General features: G+C 44.6%; 2 protein-coding genes and 1 non-coding gene across 7 annotated transcripts in view; 1 reads left to right on the top strand and 2 right to left on the bottom strand.

Annotated features, from left to right (window-relative positions):
- COPG2 (COPI coat complex subunit gamma 2) overlaps window positions 1-1,312 on the top strand; it is a 158,405-nt gene extending 157,093 nt beyond the window's left edge. Inside the window, exons 23-24 of the mRNA XM_031013057.3 lie at window positions 196-294; window positions 748-1,312. Of these exons, the coding sequence (XP_030868917.1) occupies window positions 196-294; window positions 748-878 (230 nt within the window). The 3' untranslated portion in view covers window positions 879-1,312. The remainder of the gene's footprint in view (window positions 1-195; window positions 295-747) is intronic.
- MEST (mesoderm specific transcript) lies at window positions 1,258-21,276 on the bottom strand. Of its 5 annotated transcripts, none has more exons than XM_063708772.1 (12): window positions 21,141-21,276; window positions 12,041-12,195; window positions 10,331-10,410; window positions 9,554-9,631; window positions 9,292-9,428; window positions 9,081-9,139; window positions 7,645-7,685; window positions 7,029-7,099; window positions 6,671-6,772; window positions 4,822-4,898; window positions 3,547-3,610; window positions 1,258-2,609 (listed from the first exon to the last, which is right to left on the bottom strand). In XM_063708772.1, exons 2-12 carry the CDS (start codon window positions 12,192-12,194, stop codon window positions 2,492-2,494), a joined length of 981 nt encoding a protein of 326 aa, XP_063564842.1. In that variant the 5' UTR covers window position 12,195; window positions 21,141-21,276; the 3' UTR covers window positions 1,258-2,491. The 5 variants fall into 5 exon arrangements, with proteins under 5 accessions (XP_063564842.1, XP_055248257.1, XP_063564841.1 ...); XM_055392282.1 differs by having other exon boundaries at window positions 21,017-21,157; XM_063708771.1 differs by lacking the exon at window positions 21,141-21,276 and adding an exon at window positions 16,057-16,232.
- On the bottom strand, window positions 11,346-11,455 carry MIR335 (microRNA mir-335). The gene has a single exon (NR_106335.1). It is a non-coding gene; the product is annotated as a microRNA mir-335 (primary transcript).
- Window positions 21,277-21,363: the final 87 nt, after the last annotated feature.

The raw sequence follows: 21,363 nt of genomic DNA, 5'->3' as shown, positions 1-21,363 counted from the left end.
AAAAGGCCAGCACCCTGTCTTCATCATCTAATTGATCAGCCATTTTCTAGTCCAGTAGTAGCCTCCCTCTACACATCATCAACAACCCTCTTCACCAACAACCCCTTCCACCCCAGCTCCCAGCATACACTGGTGCAGAGGGAGATCCCTGTGCTTTACTTTCCTAATACTGTCTCATACATCTTCTCAACACAGAGGCTGTCAACAATATCATCACATTTCTGGGCATGCAGCCATGTGAGAGGTCCGATAAAGTACCTGAGAACAAGAATTCCCATTCGCTCTATCTGGCAGGTAAGAAGCTTCCATCAGATTTTCCTTCCATTTTCTTGCAAAGCTTAATAGGATATAGATGGGCATCTTATGCCTTGCTGTTGTCCCATCATCCCATTATATGAGTAACAATTTGATACCCAGTCAAAATGAATAATTTGTTTTGCATGCTATTCTTGGTTATTCTTTTAAGATATACATTTGGCCCAAAACAAATCTCTCCAACAGATACCAAGGCCACCACCAACATTCCTTTTGAGTACTCCAAATTGGTATTTTTGAATACCTTCTATGTACCTGGTTTCATGGGAATATAAAAATATATATTTGGAATTTATGCATAGGATTCAATTTCTACAAGTCTCTGGAAAAGCTAAACTAATAGAAAGGAGATGCAGGGATAGCATGATAAATTTCATTATCCAGTGCTTGTTTTGGGTTCTTAATATGGTTTTCCTTACTTTTTTCTCTCAGGTATATTCAGAGGTGGCTATGATTTATTGGTGAGGTCCAGGCTGGCCTTAGCTGATGGAGTGACCATGCAGGTGACTGTCAGAAGTAAAGAGAGAACACCTGTAGATGTTATCTTAGCTTCTGTTGGATAAATGCTTACTGGACAAGAGGAAACTGATGCACACTACATGGTCAGTGGTCTTTTAGGCTAGTGGCATCAGTTTCCCAGAATCAGACTTTTGAAGATGAATGACTTTGGAGAAGCAAATTAAACATTTGGCCCTGAGCCAGCAGATCAAGCAAATGTCTATCTTTGCGCATGGGTTGTTTTTTTTTTTTTTTTTATTCTACTTGGTCAGCTTTGGGACGATAGTGCAGCTTTGGGTGATCTTGAAAATCAAATACTATCCTATACTCCAGCTGCTTAACTTCATTTTATTCTTTAATGTGTACCTGAAAGCTCCTGGCAATGCTGGAAAATTTTTATCCCAGAGGGGTGGGGGGGAGGGGGGAGGGGAAGCCAGAGTCCACTTTTGTCACAATTCATTTTTATTAATAGAAAATAAACACTTATTCCAGTTTCAAAGTTGTTATACTTGAAGTTGCTAATTTAAAAAAATGAATTTTAAATAATCACTTAATAATCCTGCTTTGACTAAGACAATGAAATGTGGCTTTAAAAAAAAAAAGTATTCAGCACCATTTGCTCATAGGTCTTTCAGAGTTTGTTCTTAAAGTTTCTGGAACTTTCCTGTCTGTAAAGTACAGGAATTACTGAGCTACATTGGAAAGCCTCTCTGGGACAGGCAGTGGGGAGTTAAGCGGTCATCATAAAGGAATCAGTGTACATTCAGCATGGTGACTTGACTACACAACAATCCCTTCCCCTCTACTGTAGCTCAAGAGAGACATGCTTCTAACCACTGAGGTATGAGGAGTCTCAGACTGTTATTTGCTGTTAGAATTGGTCTTCCCAGCTAATAACAGTACATCTCTGGCACAGATGCTGTTGGTCCTTAATGTCCTGTGATTTTAGGAAATAGTTTGGATTTAGTTCAATTTATTCAGAAATCAAACATGTTTAATTAGCTTCACTACTCTGGCAGAGTAAGGGTATGCTGGTTTAGTATCTTTATAAAACATATATAATGTATAGGTAAATCATAGTCTTAAATCATACCTAAAATACTGTATCATTTAAACCAATATCTATTTTAACAAAGTGTTTATAACTAAAAACAGCTGATGAAACACTAAATCCAAAGGTATGACAAAGAGGACTCAGCTCTGTGTTGCTTAAAGAACTTTTAAAAGGCATGTGCCCATAACGTCATTCGAGGAGAGGGAAGGAGCCCCCCTTCTCCTCCTCCTTACTATAGAATTCCTGTTGGGGGTGGGCCAGAAATTAGCACTTCTAAATATTTCAGAGAAGTCCAAAGTGTTAAAAAAGTCTTTTATGCAAAAGAACGTCTTTCTGCATCAGTGAATAGTAATGCTCATCAGAATTTCCTAATAGCACAAAAACAAAGCCAAGTCTATACATTTGATCAGATATCAAAGTAATGGGAGGTGGACTATTATGTCAACCTTAGTCAGAGCTCCTGCTGGCTTCTTCCTATACACTGTTCACCAATTTAAGTAAAGTGGACTTTGTGAGAGAATTATGTTTGATGGCCAGGACCTCTTTTGGGCATTTCTTCCTAAGTGGAATACACAACAGATAAGGGAGTAGGGGAGGTAATACAGGGAAGCTACTCTTTCCAGCTCAGAAGGAGTTGATGAAGCCCATATATGCATTCAAGAAGCCCATGGGATCCTCTAGCTGTGGATAGTGGCTAATGTGGTCATCCAGAATCGACACTGTGGACCGCGGCAGCGTTTTCCTAGTGGAAGAGAACAGCACGCAGGTGAACTTGAGGCTGGAGCGGGAGGGATGTAAGCCAGTGGGAAGCCCCAGTAAATGACCCTGTGGACACACCACACTGGAAGGAGCCACCAAAGAGCTTATTCACCTTCTACTCTGAAATTGTATCTTAGGCAGATAAACTTGCCAATTCCATTTATACAAACTAGTTTTTAAATGTTCATAATCCAACAAACAACAACTTGAAAATATAACACTTTTGCAACAATTGTCAAAGCAAGATGACTTTCAGCTCCTTAGAGAAGGATGAAGCATCAAACAAGTGGATCACACAGCAACTCACTGCCCAAGCAGAGATAACCAAGGATCTTCCCTTAATCCCAGGAGGAGATGAGAGGGGGTATTTTATTTAAAATTATATGCAAGCTGTTTACTACTAGCTTGTATCCAGTAGGCCACAGGAAGGTATGGAACATTCTTATGTGACATAATCAAGACTTCATATTCTGATACCTTCCAAGTAAGTACCTAGAGAGAATAGCAACCAATGAGAAGGCACTTTTCCACAATGAGCTCTTCTCAATCTCTCCTTGCCATCTGCTCAGCCTAAACTGATGAATTGGCTTTACAATCAGACTAAAACAAACACTTTGTAGGTATATCCACTTTCAACCTTTGACTCACATGAGAGCTTTTTGTACACCAAGGAATATGTAGCAGTCATGACAGTGAAAACAGACTATGTATAAATCAAGAGAATGTATAACTGAATGTCTTGATACTGCAATTATGTTAGAATAAGATTCCTCAACTCAATCTTTTTATTGTTTCCTGGATGAACAGCCGAGTGAGGTTAAAGACAATGGCTAGAGCCAATAGCCCTCAACAGGCAATTCTGTTTACCACTGTCAGGATGAGATACTAACAAAACATAGACTTCTCTCGGGGAGACTCACCTGTACAGCTCCAAAAACTCTGGATAGGGATTTACAGGATCCAATGGCCCATAGATAAAATGAACTAGAAAAGACAAAAGGAATGAAATACTTAACAGCTCTCACATCTGTTCTACTCCCACCCTAAAATTAACTCTTCTCCAAAAAGAAATGTTTTCTTCTTCCTTTTTTTTTATTATAACAGGCAAGGTCTCTCTCTCTTGCTCAGGCTGGAGTGCAGTGGTGCAGTCATAGCTCACTGTAACCTCAAACTCGTTGGCCCAAGCGATCCTCCCACCTCAGTGTCCTCAGTAGCTGAGACTACATACAGGTGTGCAGCACCACACTTGGCTAACTTTTAAATTTATCTGTAGAGAAAAATTTTTCTCACTATGTTGCCCAGAGTGGTGCCAAACTCCTGGGCTCAACCAGTCCTCCTGCCTCAGCCTCCCAAAGAGCTAGGACTACAGACGTGAGCCTCCTCACCCAGCCCAAGAAAATATTTTCTATAAATAATTTTTTGTGTGATACAAAACCTAGCTTGTTTTATTAGGTAACTTCTAAAAAACTGCTAGGCACGCACCAGTTCATTCATTGGACACATCTCCTCCTACAGACAACCGTTTGGTCCCTCATCCGGCTCTCCTGCACCCTGGACCAAATGGGATATGCCCAACTTTCAACATCCTCTAAGTCCAGGATACTATCATTCTTTAAGTCTCTCTTCAGTTATAACAGACCCTTGACATTTGAAATCAACCAATAATTTCCTGAGCATTAATCACTGTGTGAAACACCATATTTTTTTTTTTAATCTGTAAGAATGAAAAGACAAATAAGCATAAACCACCTATAGCCTCTTGATTAGTAATCCAAACAGCCTTCTGTCCGAGCAATTCAGCATGTAATGTGGCAGTCACTGACAATGCACACCACAGAAATCAGTAATACCAACTACCTTTACAGTAATGTCTCAGCTTTTTATATACTTCACTCTACACACACACATCACTGTTCCAGATGTCATGAGTACAGTTGCCAGTAAAATAAAGGATACCCAGAAAATTTGAATTTCAGGTGAAAAATGATTTTTTTTTGGTGTAAGTAGGTCCCAAATATTGTACAACATATACTTAAATACTAAAAAAGCATTTGTTGTTTATCTAAAATTCAAATTTAACTGGGTATCTTATATTTTTATTTGCTAAATCTGGTAACCCTAATTGTATAAAGGAGTTGTGATTACTTTAACCCTATTGTCCTTCAGTTTCCTATCAATAATATAAAAATACTCACTGGGGATAGTTACAGAGGCAAGAGCTCCCACCCAGCGCCTTCTGAACTTCTTCCTCTGATTGATGTACTGTAAGAGACTGTAGGACAGGTAAGTCAGCATGCGCAGAACAAGAAACCTTTACTGTTACAGGGATTCAAGGGCATAACAAGAGCCACAAGGAACACAAGATACAATTTCTTAATCCAGAAGCAGTTTAGCATTCCTGGAAATGTCCCACTTAATTTATCCATTTCTGTTAACTTCTAGAGTTAACCACTATGTAGCTCTAGTAGTGATTATGCCTCCTATCAATAGAAGAATTAGTGGTTTTGTGTATTTATTAAGCAGGGAATGCGATCTAGGAAGGCTGACAGTTGGTTTGGATTTTATGTAACTAAAAAGCCCAGGTCTGAGGTTCCAATTTAGGCTCCACCACTACCTACCTCTCTGACTCAAACATATAACACAGATCTTTCAACTCGGTTTCCTCATTTGTTGGTTTGTTTTTTAAAAGACAGGGTCTCCCTATGTTACCTAGGCTGGAGTGCAGTGGCTATTCACAGGTGCAATCATAGGTCACTACAGCTATAACTCCTGACCTCAAGAGATCCTCCCACCTCAGCCTCCCAAGTAGCTGGGAGTACAGGCATGCGCCAAAGGACCTGGCTAGCCTCCTCATTTTTAAAATAAGAGGATTGTAACACATGATCTTCTGTGTTGACATCTACTTCTTTTTTTTTTTTTTCTTTTTTTTTTGAGACGGAGTCTCATTCTGTGCCCAGGCTGAAGTGCAGTGGCATGATCTCAGTTCACTGCAACCTCCGCTTCCTGGGCTCAAGCAATTCTTGTGCCTCAGCCTCCTGAGTAGCTGGAATTACAGACATGTGCCACCACACCTGGCTAATTTTTGTATTTTTAGTAGACACGGGGTTTCATCATGTTGGCCAGGCTGGTCTCTAAACTCCTGACCTCATGTGATCCGCCCACCTTGGCCTCCCAAAGTGCTCAAATTACAGGCGTGAGCCACTGTGCCCAGCCGACATCTACTTCAAAATTCTAAGTGTAGATGTTGATGAGCACAAAGCTTCATCTGACCACAGATAAAATGGAGAGGATTCCTCTTCTCCAGTGTAAGACACCACTGCCACATTTTAGAACTCAAACTCATGTATTCTACTCATTCTGCCTGGCAACTCCAGGACAGTTATTTTTGTGAACCTCAAATATCTCATCTTAGAAATAGTATTTACTTTTTGGAAAGGAAAATATAATTTTAAAAGACAGTCTTAATTGTTCTTCAGTTTTTTAATACTAAAATGAAATATTCAGGGATCCTGTTGGGGGTTAGGAGAGGGTGGGAGGATTGGCTCCCTCTAACATACAATTCCCAGCAAAGCCATCAGTAAAAACACTGGAAGCTACACTGAGCCAGGTGGCTAGAAGACAGAGTCTTATCCCAAGTAGTTACAGCTATCACCACCTCTGGGTCCCTTGTGAAAGTGTCTACATTCTCATTTGAACCAAGGCATGGGAATTCTTTGTACAAGACAGAGAAAGAGAAGTCTGCCCTCTCACTCCCCGTTGCTGCAGAAAGATAGGCAAAAGGAAGAGCCTTGTACCTTGAGGGAGGCACTAGGCTACTTTCACAACCATGATTCAATACTTTGAAGCATTTAATACTAACAAAGAGTCCAGTTTCACTCTATTTTCTATTTCTTTCTTCATATAGACCATGACTTTTTGGTTTGCCCCATAGGTCATCATCAGCCTTCCTGTGATAGGGAATAAGCCAGCAAGGAACAGAACAAGCAATCCCCACTCTCCACAAAAACACTTCTCTGGAAACCAAAGCAAAGGGTTATTTCTTACCTGTCAATGACTAAGTTCCCGTCATTGTTGCGGATCCCTGCCCACATGTCCCACAGCTCACTCTCAGAGGGCCGAGTATACGGCCCAAAGACTGGGGTGAGACTGAAAGAGTCCAAAACGCAGGAAGATAAGTGTGAGGAGAACTCAGAATGTTCAATATGGCTGGAACCTCAGAGGCCATGCAGTCTGGGCCATGCAGTCTGACCCATAAGTGATTTATGAATTCCTTCTACTTCCCTGGCAAGCGGCCAACACCTTTGCTTTAAAATATCAAGCCTTAGGATTTGGCCCAGAATTGTAATGGCAGCAACTTTTCACAACATTGCTCTAGGCCACAATCTTTGACAGTGACACTTACCCTCGAGAGAATACAAAGAAGTTCATCAGTCGTGTGAGGATGGGTGACAGCACACCTCCATCTTTGAGTAGCTGGAGGGGAATAAGTGGAGGTAAAGCTCAAGAACCCAGAGGAAGATCCTCACCGGGGCAAAAGGTTTTATACTAGGAACTAAATCTTTAGCCAAATCTCCTGCTACTGAATGGTTGGTACTTGGCATTTTGTTTTGCCTGCCCGCATTCTTCTCTCAAGGAAGACAAATCTATTTCTAATTCCATCTAAGATTACTTTTCTACAATTCACTAAATCCCTAAAACTTTAACTCTGATATATTCAAGTTTAGAGTAGGATCCAAATTTGTTCAAACATCAAGCTTGTGACACAGATCTTTCCATAGCTGTTATTTCTCCAAATATTTGTTGATCTCTTATTCTTAGGATTGGTTTTGGGTTTATGTAGGGGCCACTGCCTCTGCTTTAGTTGCCTAAGAAGGGAAAAAGTAACTTCATTAATAGAAATTCACAAGGAAGAGGATTTAACTACTGCCAGTTACAGGAGCTATGGCCCTTAAAAGGTCCCAGCATTATTTACGTCAGTACAAATCCTAAAACTAAAGGTCTATCAGTGAAGTACCAACCTTTTGGAGAAGGAGTGGACGGTGAGTCTCAGGAAAGATACCTGTAGAAGAGACTTATCTTAGTCATTTACCTACAGCTTTAATTTTTTCTTTTTTTATAGAGACGGGATCTCACTGGGTTGCCCAGCTGGTCTCGAGCTCAAGCAATCCTCTCACCTCACCCTCCCAAAGTGCTGGGATTACAGACACAAGCCACCTCACCCAGCCTACCTACATTTAGGTCAAAGGCCAGCCCATTATCAGAAACTACCCACCCTATTCACCATCACCTCTGCAGCCTTTACTACCAAAACAGAATTACAAATAACAATTTAAAACTGTCATCTAATTACTTCTCCAGGAATTCTGTGTTTAACTGGTCACAATAAATCCCACTGGAATTACTTTTCCCATCTTAAAGGTAGTGAAACGGGGAGAAAATATATGGTCATCCAAAATGCTGATAACCAGGCTCTGACTCCCCTTAGCATTTTCCCCTATCACTCAGAACACAAGGGTTAATGATTTGGGCTGTAAGAATAAAACAAGAAGTTTTTAAATAAGTATAGGTCCTTTAAAAACCCTAGAGTTTTTCCTTTTCCCTTTCTCTTCAGAGTCAGTGGAAGAAAGCCATGAGCATAAGTGATAAAGGGAGAAACGGATTTCTCTCCCAGTCTGCTCTTAAGGTGTTCAGGAGACATTTGGGTATTCATGAACTTGCAAGCTGGCTGCCCAGAAAGTCTAATCAGGGGTTCGGTATTTTCTAACTGAAACTTGGCACTGCCATCAGTTAGGAATTGGGGAATCTCATACAGTTAAGTCCTCACTTAACATCAGGATAGGTTCTTGGAAACTTCGGCTTTAAGCAGAATGAGGTACAGCAGGTCCTTGAATAACATCCTTTCTTTAAAACATTGATGAGAAAAAAAATTGGTTCCATTATAATGTTTCATTTAAAGTCACAGTTTCCAAGAACCCATTGATGACATTAAGTGAGGATTTTCTACACTAACATCATAGTAGTATTAGAAACACTTGTGGCTTTTTTCTGTATCTTCAATCCTATACTCTCATAACCTATTGCAGTTGTTTCAGATATGGCAAACAGCCTTTACACTCCTCACTCCTTCTGATATAGCTGTTACTAGGTCCTCCACTAAAACTTGCTATCTAATGCACTGAAAAAGCACATGTGACTATAATGCAGCTTTTTATTGACTATGTAAGTAAAGTCACTATCCTTTGTAATGCTGTTTGTTTCTTTATTTTAAAACATTCTGAGAAAGGGTCCATAAATCTTGTCAGACCACCAAAGGAGTTGATGGCACAGAAGAGGTAGAGATCCCATAGTTTAATTATGTCTACTTGAAATATCAGATTACCATTTAGGTGCCGCTGTATCTAAAGATGGCCCTTCTAGATTACACTCACTTTCTACCTACCGCCAAGGCAATTACCTCCATTTGACAGACAGAGACTCTTTATGGTAAGCCGACCAGATCGATTCTGCTTGTACCTAGAAGGGAGATGAGGAAACACACATGTAGCTGAGCAGACTTAAACCAGTGCACCTCTGAAGACAACTCCCAAGAGAGAAAAAGGATACAAAGAGTCCAGAAACAATGTACTCTCCTAGCATCATAAGCTGAAGTCTGAAGCTCCACTGACCTGTAGAGAAGCTCCTGAGCAACAATATCTCCATAGTCATGAGAAAGAAGGTTGATCCTGCGGTTCTGGAGCCCCAGATGCCGCAAAAGCGCTTCCACGATGCTGGCCTGCTCAAATATGGAATAGTGATGTGGTCTCTGAGGAAAGGAAAGCCCATATACACAGGATGAAGTCATGAGGACAGGTCTCTCTGCCAGCCTGACCCTCACAGTCTGCGTCTGCCCCCACACCCCATCACCAGCCCCAGATAGGTGCTGCTTACCGGTTTGTCACTGAAGCCAAAGCCTAAGAAATCAAGGGCAATCACCCGATGAAACCTCAAGGTCAGACCTTCCCAAATCTACAAGAAAGAAAGGATGATTTGGGCTTTCTGCTCCTGCCCCTCCCTTTCACCAGACCTACAGTAGCACAGGAGCTTCAGCCCTATCTTGGCTTAACAGACTTCCATAAAGAGAAAACGCCATGAAACTACCACAGGCCCCACAGATGATCCTCTTGGAAAATGCTTTATTCCTGGTAATTAATCCCTGTTGAGGGAGGGTAACTTGGCAGTGATCCCTTCCAGAGTGCCAAGGAGTTGTTTATTCCCTTCAGTAAATAAGGAACAGTTCAACATTTAATGTTTTTTTTAAAAGCAATTCAAATGTGCAAGAGCCTTCTGGTGCTGACAACAAAATCCTTGAGGTTTTTTTAATTTTTATTAAAAAAAAATTTTTTTTTGAGACAGACTCGCTCTGTCTCCTAGGCTGAAGTGCAGTGGTGCAATCTCAGCTCACTGCAACCTCTGCCTCCCGGGTTCAAGCGATTCTCCTGCCTCAGCCTCCCAAGTAGCTGGGATTACAGGCTTGTGCCACCATGCCTGGCTAATTTTTATACTTTTAGTAGAGATGGGGTTTTGCCACGTTGGCCTGGCTGGTCTCAAACTCCTGACCTCAGGTCATCCTCCCACCCCAGCCTCCCAAAGTGCTAGGATTTGAGCCCCCGCGCCCGGCCGAGATTTTTTAAGACATAGTAGGACGCAGAAGTCTGACTTCATTACCTTGTACCAGTCGTAGCTGGATGTTGGAAAACCGTGTAAAAGCACAACTATCTCTGGACTTCCAACCACACCCACAGAGTCTAGGAAGAAGGAAAGTACAATCAATTATGCCAAATCCCTATAAAAATAACCTCGGAGATGTTAAAATCTAAGTAATCTGATACAAAGAACAAGAAACTGTGACCAAATTGACATTAAAATGACACAATTATTTTTAAAATGTAAGCTTAACTGCGTTAGGTGAGAACAGGCCTTTTCTCCTTTCAATCTGTATATTAAAACATTGTAAAAATCATGCTATGTGAAAATACTTGAAGGCACCTTGTTTACTTTCACCTAGGTGTTTTTAAACAGCATCTCCCCATTTCTCCTTTTGTTCCGTAATATGCAAATTTTTTCAGTGAAAAGTAGATTTTCAGTTAAAAGCATATGATCACAACACATAAACTACAAATTCTTTGTACTTTATCATGAATGGCCTCACAGAAATTCTCTAAGATACAGCAACTATTCCCAAGGAACACCTTTAGCTTATGCTGTTTGCTCAGCACTTTTTATTCAGCAGGAGACCCAATCTAACATCAAAAACATAATAAAACTATTACAAAATCCTGTCAACTATAAAAAGGGCTTAATCAACATAAACATGAACTTTTTAAATGCATATGACAATATGGAAGCATTCAGCATCATCTAAATTAGGTAAACATTTAGACAATATTAACCTTGCTAATAGTATTGGATTAGAAGAGGTATATTCATATACTGCCAGTGACATGAAAATTTGGTAATAAGGTTTTCAAAAATAATTTAGAAGCAGTTAAAAATTGTATATACTTTAGCCTAAGAGTTCTTGAGAATCTGTGCAAATAAAATCATTCCATTTATACAAGTAGTATAGTTTGAAAATGTAAGGAAAAAATAAACTGTATGGACATGAAGCTTTTACTTCAACATTAGTTTTTTAAAACAGTAAAACTGGAAATAACCCAAGCCAACATAATAAAAATTGTATACTTACTTAATTGAATATAGCAAATGAGAGGAGGTCAGGAGCAATAATGAAAAACGGTTTATGACAAACATTTTTCGTTATTGCTCTTGACCCCCGCTCAAATCATTTCCAATCTGTTTCTCAGTTTCTTCACCTATAAAATGAGGTTAATGGCACCTATCTCCAAATGCTGTCGTAAAGATTAAACAATGAAGGCTGAAAACATAACTCAGTGCCTGGCATATGGTAATTACGTGATAAGTAGTGGTCATAATAATAATCATCACTAGCAAATTAATTTATATAATGGTATTAAGACTTAAATCACAGTTACACTACAAATAATCTACAGAAAAAATGAAATCAGGGATGGTAAGGAGAGAGAACCAATGGTGGTTATATCTATTAATATTTTATATATTACCTGACACTAAGGTTGCTCAAAAAAAAAAAAACTAAACTAATATTGGAATACATATCAAGCTACAAAGAAAACTTATACTAAAAGGTAAGGTCTGCAGGTTGGAATCTCAGTCCCTACCCCCATTCTCCCAGCAGTTTTCTGCGCTTCTCTACAAGCACACTACACAGAAAGAGAGAGAGATACTCTCTTCCATCATTAAGGAGCAACAAGAGACCAACAGCCACAAAATAAATACCTCAGCTGGGACTTATGTGACCGATACACGCAGGAGTTCCAATAGTCCACTTCTTACCTTGGTAGAAGATACGCAGTCCCTTGTAAGTGAAAAACTTGCCTGAAGACTTCCATGAGTGAAGGGCAGGGGAGAGCTGAGGGGGTGGGATGTGCAAGTACGCAGCAAGCAGGGGCACGGCCAGCAGCCCCACCTGGACCCACCACTCCCTCATCCTGTAGGAAAAGCAGAGACCCACTGTAAGCAGTCAGGTAACATTGTCAACTCATCTACAAACCAAAACCTGGTAAGATGGGGTGGGAGACTGCTGTTACCATGCAATGATTACACTGCCCTTCACATAGGCACAAAGCTGACCAAGACTATAATCAAACCTCTGTCTGCCATAGCACTCACCATATTTGTTCATCATTCTAATCTTAAGGGAAAAAAATACATTATTTCAACATATAATCTTCTGCCTCTGCTCCCCGACTTTAACTCCTTAGCCCCTACCCTTGTGGTCTTCCCAATACCTGCTGAAGAGGACTTTATATAAATAAAAGGGACATGACTTAAATGCTGGACACTCTTTCGTTGACTTTTATCAAGGCTTCCCAGGAAAAAAATAACTTCTTTCTTATTTACTCCAAAAGCTCTACCATCTACCCACTACCCCCCACCAGTAAAATGTTCAAAAAATATATATGTGCTATATCTCATGTTTTAAAGAGTGTGTGTGTGTAGTAACTTATCACATGTCCTCAAGCAGAGAGCTACTCCTGATTTTCAGCCCTCCTGCCTAAACGAAGCCCCATTTAGTACTCCTTTCTGGATTTGGGCTGAGAAACTGCTCAGGGTAAACAGTCTGTGAAAGTAAGATAGCTGCACTGTGTATTCCAACATAAGCAGCTTTGTCATGACCCTGAATATCTAATCTCTTGAGAGGTCAAGGCGGTAGATTACATTTCTGCTTTTCTTAGCAGACTCTTTAAGTTTCCATTTAATTTCCTAAGATGCTCCCCCACCCCCAGATAAGGCATAACTCACACCCAGCGTGTGAGAATTGATTTTGTCTTTGGAAAAAGAGCACTGGTTGGTACACCCAACCCTCCCATGCCCAGGACTTCAAAGGCACAAGTCAGTTTATCCACATTGACAAGGAGTGCCAAACAGGAATTATAAACAGTTCTGTTTCAAGTCTATGGCTTCTGATGGTCAACAGATCAAGAATTGTCAGTAGAATGGAAGTTCTCTCAAAACAGCCAGAATGGAAATAATACCCTCCAAAACTAAAATTAGAGTTGTCACAGAGCTGAAATAAATTAATTGCTAAAGCCCTGGGGGAAATGGCTTTCCGTCTGTACACACATTCTTCCCTATTGCCTGTAATCTACCTACCCGTTCGCTAACTTCCTCAACTTACAAGATACTTTTCCCCCCCAAATCCCTGATACTTTTTGCTAAACTCTAAAAACAAGCCTGTGGTTTTACAGTGGTAAAATAACCATGTTTCTTAAACAATGTCAGCTCCCCAGGCTACTTTTTAGGCATTATTAGGGCTGTCATTTCCTTTTTTCTCCAAAGTACCTGTCCATAAGACGGATAGAACCATTTGGTCCTACTTCTCAAGGTAATACTAGAAATGGTTCAAAAAAGTGCCAGAACATGATGGTTATATCACAGTTTTCACCCAACAATAGCAGGCTGTATCCCAGTGTCTCCCTGAAAGGTCAGATGACAAAAACCATTAGGTTTTGACGATCATTTGCCCAGCCCTATCTGTCCTGTACTTCAATGTATACATTTTCATGTGCAGATTTCATTACTCCTTTCCCCCAGTGCTTCTCATCGCATTCATCCACGGGGTTCCAGCAGCTCAATCTCTGCAGTGACTCAGCAGAGAGCCCCGGGAGGGGCGGCCAGAGCGGCAAATGGGGAGGCTTCCCCGCCGCTGCTTAGGGAAAGTGGGGGTTAAAAAACGAAGCTATCGACCAACATACTCCACTCCTGGACACCCCCCTCCACACCCTCCTCCTCTTACTCCAAGAAAGCAAAGAGGCAACCTCTCAGGGGGCCATTTTTTGTCTTATTACCTCAGTAAAAATGCCCCCATGAACTTTTAGGATTTTTAGAAGTGAAGCAACCTAGCCGTCAGTAGGCAAAATGGGTTAAGCAAACATTTTTTGGCCAAAATCCCAACTATTTGATGAGCCATGAGCGGAGACAATAAGCAAACTCCAGTAACAAACTTTCCAGAAATTTCTGAGCCTTGATTTCTTCATCTTGTAAACAGAAAAACACACTCCCGTAATAATACCACCCAACCTGCCGCCCACCTGATGGCGTCGCCGCGAGACGAACCACTTTGAAAACCCGCGAAACCAAGGTGAACAATCCCTGCGCAACATGACAGTTTGGTCACATCGCCGTTCTCACTCGCGCTTGTTACTGAAATCTGAAAAATACTTTAGGCGGCTGACGGGCACTGCGAGTTCTAGTCACTCTGCGGTGACTCCCGCCACCGTGATACCTGGGTCTTGAAATCCTAAGCTGCACCGCGGCGATCTCGGCACTGCAATTATCCCGTTCTTGAAATCCTAAGGTGCGCCACGGAGATACCGGGGTTCTAAAAATTCTAAATCGCACCAGGGCGATGCTGGGGTCTATCCTTTAAGTCGCACCACGGCAATGGCGGGGTCTAAAAATCCTACATCGCACCAGGGCTTTGCCGGGATCTATAAATCCTAAATCGCGCCACGGCAACAGCGGAGTCTAAAAATCCTGAATCGCACCAGAGGGAAGCCGGAGTCTAAATATCCTAAATCAAACCAGGGCGATGCTGGGGTTTAGAAATCCTAAATCATGCTGCAGCAATGACTGAGTATAAAAATCCTAAATCGCGCCAGGGTGATGCCAGGATCTAAAAATCCCAATTCGCATCAGGGTGAGACCAGGGTCATTATGGATCCTAAGTCATATCAAGATGACGCTGGAGTCCAGAAATCCTAAATCTCACCACGACGATCCCCGGGTCTAGAAATCCTAACCCAAGGAGGTCCCGCGTTCTGAACATTCCATTGCGGGCAGGAGTGACACCCCCTCCTCAAGTAGGCAGAGCGGGCGCGGAATGCGTGCCGCCTGTCGGTAGAGTTTTCGCCCAGAGGCAGCCCCAGCTCGGACACGGGCACACAGTCCTCCGCTCGCCTGCGCCCTAGTCCCAGGGCCGCCAGCCACACCCCCTCGTTCCCACCGCACACTCACCTGCGGAGGCGATCTCGGCGCACCATGGCCGCGTTATCCCATGCCGCCCGCCGCAGCGTTGCAGAGCACCGGGCGCCGCGGAGCCCGCAGCCGTGCAGGGCTGGCCGGCAGCGGGGGCACAGCCCGCAGCCCACAGCCCGCGCAGGGCGGCGCCGCGCCGGGCAGCTACAGCCACTCCGGCATGCGCTGCGGCACTGCGCTTGCGAGGCGCAGCTGCCGCAGAGGAGGTACCGGGGTGTGCTGGTTGCCGCGGCAGCGCGGAGCGAGTGGGCACCGACTTTTAGAGCCCACCCGCGCCCCGCCCCTAGCCCGCCCATCGCCGCAGAACCCCTACCGCCTGCTCCCTTGCTCGCCGCAGAGCCCCTCCCAGCCGCTCTACCACCGCCATGGCCACAAAGATGGGGTGCCCCTCTAACAGTGGCTCCTTTAGGGGGCACCTTCAGGGGTGTCGCGCCCCCTCCCCAAGACCCCGCTGCTCCCTCGTTAACCACCAACCCTGAGCCCGAGATTCTGCTGCAGAAACCCTCCCCTGATGAGTTAAGGCCACGGGCAAAAACAGCAGGCCCCTGAGTGCCCCAAGTCTTTCCTTAGACCACGCACAAACCCCACAGGCCGCCCACAAGCCCCACAGGAGGATGGCCGCTCGAACTAAGGGGCAGCAGGGCTCTGGGGTGCCGGCCGTGGCGCCTGCTCCCATCCCTCGTTCGAAGCGTGGGTACTGAACCGTGAGAGGTGGCGAGCCACGAGGGCCCTATGCGCCCTAAGCTTAACTACCGGTAACCACCAAGGGCACGAGCAAGCGGCTAGGGAGCAACAAGCTCTGTTGGACCCACCACCAAGCTAGTAAACAGATGCATGGGATGGCCACTATGGCCAAAGTTGCACAAAGTCCGGTTTCTCCCGCTCCAGCCACCGCCGCTGCGCGGGGCAGGTTTCCTTTACAGCAGCGCGACGTGGTCAGCATGCCAGACGCCTGGCCACAGCAGCGCCCTCGCAGCCCCACTCTCTGCATGCGCCGGTCCGCGCTGCACAGAACAGTGGGCACAATTAGGAGAGCAAAGCCCCCTTTATTTACGTAAGATAGAATCACAATGCAAGGGCCCAGAGGCACAAGAAAGAGGGAGGAATTTTTCTAATCCATAATCCTTTAAAAGGCATCCCTTACGCCTTTGAAAAGTGTAGAGTATCACGAAGTGTCTGTGTTCATTTTCTGACCGTAAACTGAAATACTGGTGAACAAGCGTGGGGTGCGAGCGGGTGAGCGGGGCGACCGGCCGGTGCCCGCTGCATCCAGAGGGGGCGCTGCAGGCCTCCCTTCGGTTGCGCACGGCCCGGGCCTTCCGCGGCTCTGCAACTCTGCATCCCGAAAGGTTCGGCGCTGGACCGCGGGGCATTCAACCCGGGACCGGGGGCGACCCACGGACACTGAGGAAACCACCGCCTATAAGCCTATCATCAGAACCTGTGGCACAACACAGGTACACTTCTGCAGGGGTCTGGTTGCCCCCAGTAAAAGCACTCATGAAACAAATGCTGATTTAGCACCTACAGGGCGCTAAGAACCGGGGGTGCGAAATAAATGAGAAATAGCCCCGGCCCGAAAACAAGACACGGGCCATCTGGAGGGGAAGACAGACAAGAACTGCCACTTTGTAAAATTTTCCTTTTAATTTCCTAGCGACGTTTGTGGCAGTTGACCCACTCATCCCTAACGTGTAAGGCCCTGAGAGGCAGAGCCCAAGTATTATTCACCTTTTGTATCCCCAGAGCCCGCCACGGTGCCGGCCACAAAGCTGGCCCCTAATAAATACTGCTTGAATGAGTACAAGAATTTGAGGGCGCACAAGGGAGGAAGTAATTAAGGGGAGGGGCGAAGGGTGGTCTTGAATGATGAATAGACATTTACCAGAGAGACAAAGAACATTCCAGCCGGAGGGGACGGCTTTCGCAAAGCACCGGAGGCTCAGGGCCGCGTGTTTGGGGAAAACGGGAAGTCCTTTGAGCCGGCAAAAAATTAGGATAGCAAGAGAATTTCATCGTAGGGAATTAGGAATTTGTTCTAGAGAAAATGAGAAGCCACAGATGGATTGAAACTCTTTATGGCCTTAATTGGTTACTTAACAAAATTTAAATTAGTCTCTTTACAAGTCAAAGATTACCTATTTTAACTACCACTACCTTTTAAAGACTGAATTACTCTGCAATATCTAAATCGGTTCTTCCAAAAAGGTAAAGGCTTTCCTATTTTAATAATAATAACAAAAGACTTTGCATTATATATTTTTCATATTTATTGTTAATGGAACCTTTGAGTCCTACAAACAATTCCACACTTTCATTCTCACCAGGCCAGAAACACCAGCATCCAAGATGAAGGCAATTTTCTGTTTATGGACTGAGTACCCCACAAAGGATCTTATTCTGAAGGCCATGGAACATGTCTACCCACATGGATCAAGTGGGCAGACTGGAGGAGAAACAGTTTAAAGGCCCTGGGGGAAGCAGGGAGCGCCACGGAGAGCTCCTGAAGACAACAGGAATTCCAAGTCTGGCACTCGGGAGAAATCCTCCCTTCAGACATTATTGATGTCTGGCCGAGTAGTTAGGAAAAACTTCCTTGAAGGAGGGATTGAGGTTGAGATGGGCATGAAACCCAGATCTTAGGCAGAGAAAGCATATTCCTGTTTGGAAGAACCCTGAGTACAGAAGTCAGCTCAAAGATATCAGCTTGGCCCAACCAGGAATTCGCTGTGGGAAGTCTAAGAGAGAAAATGCTGGCCATAATCCCCCAGGAGCCAAAGAGTTAATGAATCTTCTAAATGTGCCTGATTTACTTCCAGAAAGGAGCTTCCTCTGCAGGGGGAGAATTTGACCCAAGGTATAAAACACTTGGAGCCCTGAGAAAACACACAGCCACACATAAATTCAAAGTTGGCTCTGGCTTGCTCGAAGTTGCACCCTTTCAGTTCCTCTGGACAGATGCTATCCTGGACTGTGCAGGATATCTCATGCCGTAGTACTCCCTCAGCCAGTGGCTTATCACACATTCTTGTCACATTCCAAGTCTAACACAGTTCCGCCTCATGATAAGACCTCAGATTTGTGCAAAAATTCATGTAGAAAGCTCTGCATTTATTATCTCGCTGATTCACAACAGTGGTATGGGATCAGCAGAGATGGTACCACAGATTCAAGAACCATATTTTTCTAACCCCAGTTTGAGACCCATAATATGACAAGTGCAGGATATTTATGGAGACAACAAGACACAACCGGGACTGCCACTTTCAAGAGCCATCATTGTAGATTCAAATCAACTAAAACACTTCATAATGGGAGAAACTTGGCTGAACAGGAGCACATGTTAACGAAGGGGTTTTGGTTGAGAAACTTACTGAATCAGTAAGACAGGACCCTAAAAAAGGCTACTGTGACTGCAGACTGAGGGGAAGTACCAAAAATAAGCTAATCCTACTCTATTATGCTGGTTAGAACTCACAGAGAGCATTTTATTCTGTTCTACAGAGCAGATAGATATTGAAACAGAGACAAATAGGAATGTGTTCAGAGAAGATCAACTAAATGAATTGCAAACTGAAGGTGTAACAGCTCTCGTATTTTAAGCTCCTACCATGAGCATGGATCTTCACCCAACATATCCCTGATCCTCACAGTAGCCTGGCTAGATGAGTATTTTCACTCACAGATTTCAGAGAGAGATACGGCAGCTCGGAACGCTAAGTGTTAGGATGTGAAGGGGCTGGGAACTGAACGCAGATGTGCCTGGCTCCAAAGTTGGCCTTCTTTCCACTACTCCACACTGCCTCCCTGTTTGAAATAGCTGGGCATGTTTGGTTTGAAGAAAAGAAGCCTTGTGGAGTAAGTAGAAGAAGGAAATGTGTTAGCAGTCCTCAAATATTTGTGGAAGCAGCATTAGACATTTTATTCTGTATGGCTCCAATGAGTGCAAATTGTAGAGAAACAGATGTCGATTCAACATAAAGAATTTTCCAACATAGGGGCTGTCTAGAGGGATTGGGTGGCTCAGCCATTTTGGTATGGGACAAATTCTCTGTCCACTGGGGGCTGGGTAACCCTGTGGCAGGTATGAGAGCTCTGCATGTAAGACAATGAATGACCTGCAAGGTCTTTTCCCATCTGATGTAAAATAAGGCTCCAAGATGAACTGGAACTTGGCCAGGGTGATCCTCTACTGAGGGGACAAATCCACAACTCAGTCTTCCCTGGTTATGTCCCTCAGCCCAGAACCCTTGGTACAACATGCTGCTTTGTACTGAGGGCAAGGCAAATTGAAGACATTATCATCAATAAAATCACATCGAGCCCGCTCTCAACCAAATTAACCAATGTGGCCGGGCACAGTGGCTCACGCCTGTAATCCCAGCACTTTGAGAGGCTGAAGCAGGTGGATCACTTCAGGTCAGGAGTTCGAGACCAGCCTGGCCAACATGGTGAAACCCCGTCTCTACCAAAAATACAAAAATTAGCCATGTGTAGTGGTGTGTGCCTGTAGTCCCAGCTACTCGGGAGGCTGAGGCAGGAGAATAGCTTGAGTCCCCGAGGCAGAAGTTGCAGTGAGATGAGATGGCGCCACTGCACTCCAGCCTGGGCGACAGAGTGAGACTTCATCTCAAAAACAAAACCAAACAAAAACAAATTAACCAATATATCCCTGAAACTACTGGTGTGTTCCTCTTCAGGCCCATTTTTGAGTAAAAGTGTTTGGCTGTAAAAAGCTCAAAAGATGAGTGGTAGACGAGGGAAGCAGTGGAACTGAATAATCTCTTACCCAAATAAGATGAACCTAAATGACAGATGGTTGTTTCTCCAGGTGACAGTATTAGTGGGCACCCCTAAACTATCTTCACACACCCTCTGCATTACTCCACACATCCCATTATCCCACAGCTGGTACTTCTTCACCAGGTACTCCTGCCCCACTATCCCACACCTAGAGGACATTTTATCCACTCAAACAGATAAATAGGCTGAAGGATTCTAATTAAGTAATAGAATCTTGCATTTTTATAGCTCTTTACCCTTTCACATATATCATCTCATTTGTCACTCACCACAGTCCCCTAAGGAAAACAGCTACTTTCTTTCAGACAGGCAATTTCCTAGCTGCCTGGGAGCTAGAAGGAGGAAAGGGCTTCAGCACAAGCACAGTCGCTCTTTCTCGCTTTTTTTTTTTTTTTCCTGTTACTACCTTCCCACATTAGATTATGCCTCCAGCCAGAATGAGTCAACCAGGAGCAGGTGCTTCCGTTTTCCTCGATTGCTCTCCTCACCTCACACCTTCTTCAGCTGTCCCCCTCCCTGAACCAGGCCCCCAGCCGCGCCACCACTGCCGCTCTCCGCCCTGGTGACCCCAGCGCCTGGACCGACACCTGCAGCTCCGACCCCGAGCAGCCGCGCCCTCTAATACTCGGTCACACCCGTGTGCCTGCGACCTTTCCAACCTCCAAGGCTGGCTGTCCCACAAGTAGGAAGGCGCAGCCTCCCAAGAAATCGAGTCTCCACGCCGAGGAGGGCGGGTGGAGCCAGCTAACGGAATGACTAAACTCTGTCGCGGGGGTCAAGCCTCGGCGAGGGTTGTGTGACTTTTGTGTTCTCTACGACCCCGAGGTGCTGGGAGACGACGACCAAGGCTCTCGCCCACGTGGCCCTCTTCTGGACCGGCGGCGGCGCACCTCGTATGGGGACCCACGCGCCCCGGGAGCCCTCCCCTCGCCAGCACAGCCTCACGCCTCCTGGGCCACGCGCACTTACCTGCCCCCGGGACTGGTGTGGCCCACGCACACGAGCCACACCCCCAAGGAGGGCTAGTCCCACTCCTGGAGCGGGCTGCGAGGGTGCACGGGGAGGCTCCACTCCTTCCCCGCCCGCCTCTTACCTGATTCAGGTAAGACCTGGCCTACAGGACTCCATGTTTGGGAGAACCGGTTGCGCATGCGCTTCCTGAGGCCAGAGGTTCTCGGCCTTCACCCTGTTCCCAGGGAGGACCCGGCCACGAATACGCGGCTCGGGGCTAGAGCGTCGCCAGGTCCGCGCACAAGCCCATCGCCCCCGAGCCCAGCATGTGCTGCCGCCTTCTCCCTGCCAGGCGTCAGCGCCAC

This window comes from Gorilla gorilla, chromosome 6 (genome assembly GCF_029281585.2).
Source record: "Gorilla gorilla gorilla isolate KB3781 chromosome 6, NHGRI_mGorGor1-v2.1_pri, whole genome shotgun sequence".
NCBI lineage: Eukaryota > Metazoa > Chordata > Mammalia > Primates > Hominidae > Gorilla > Gorilla gorilla.
The sequence above is the reverse complement of the archived record's forward strand: the minus strand, read 5'-3'. Positions and strand labels throughout refer to the sequence as shown.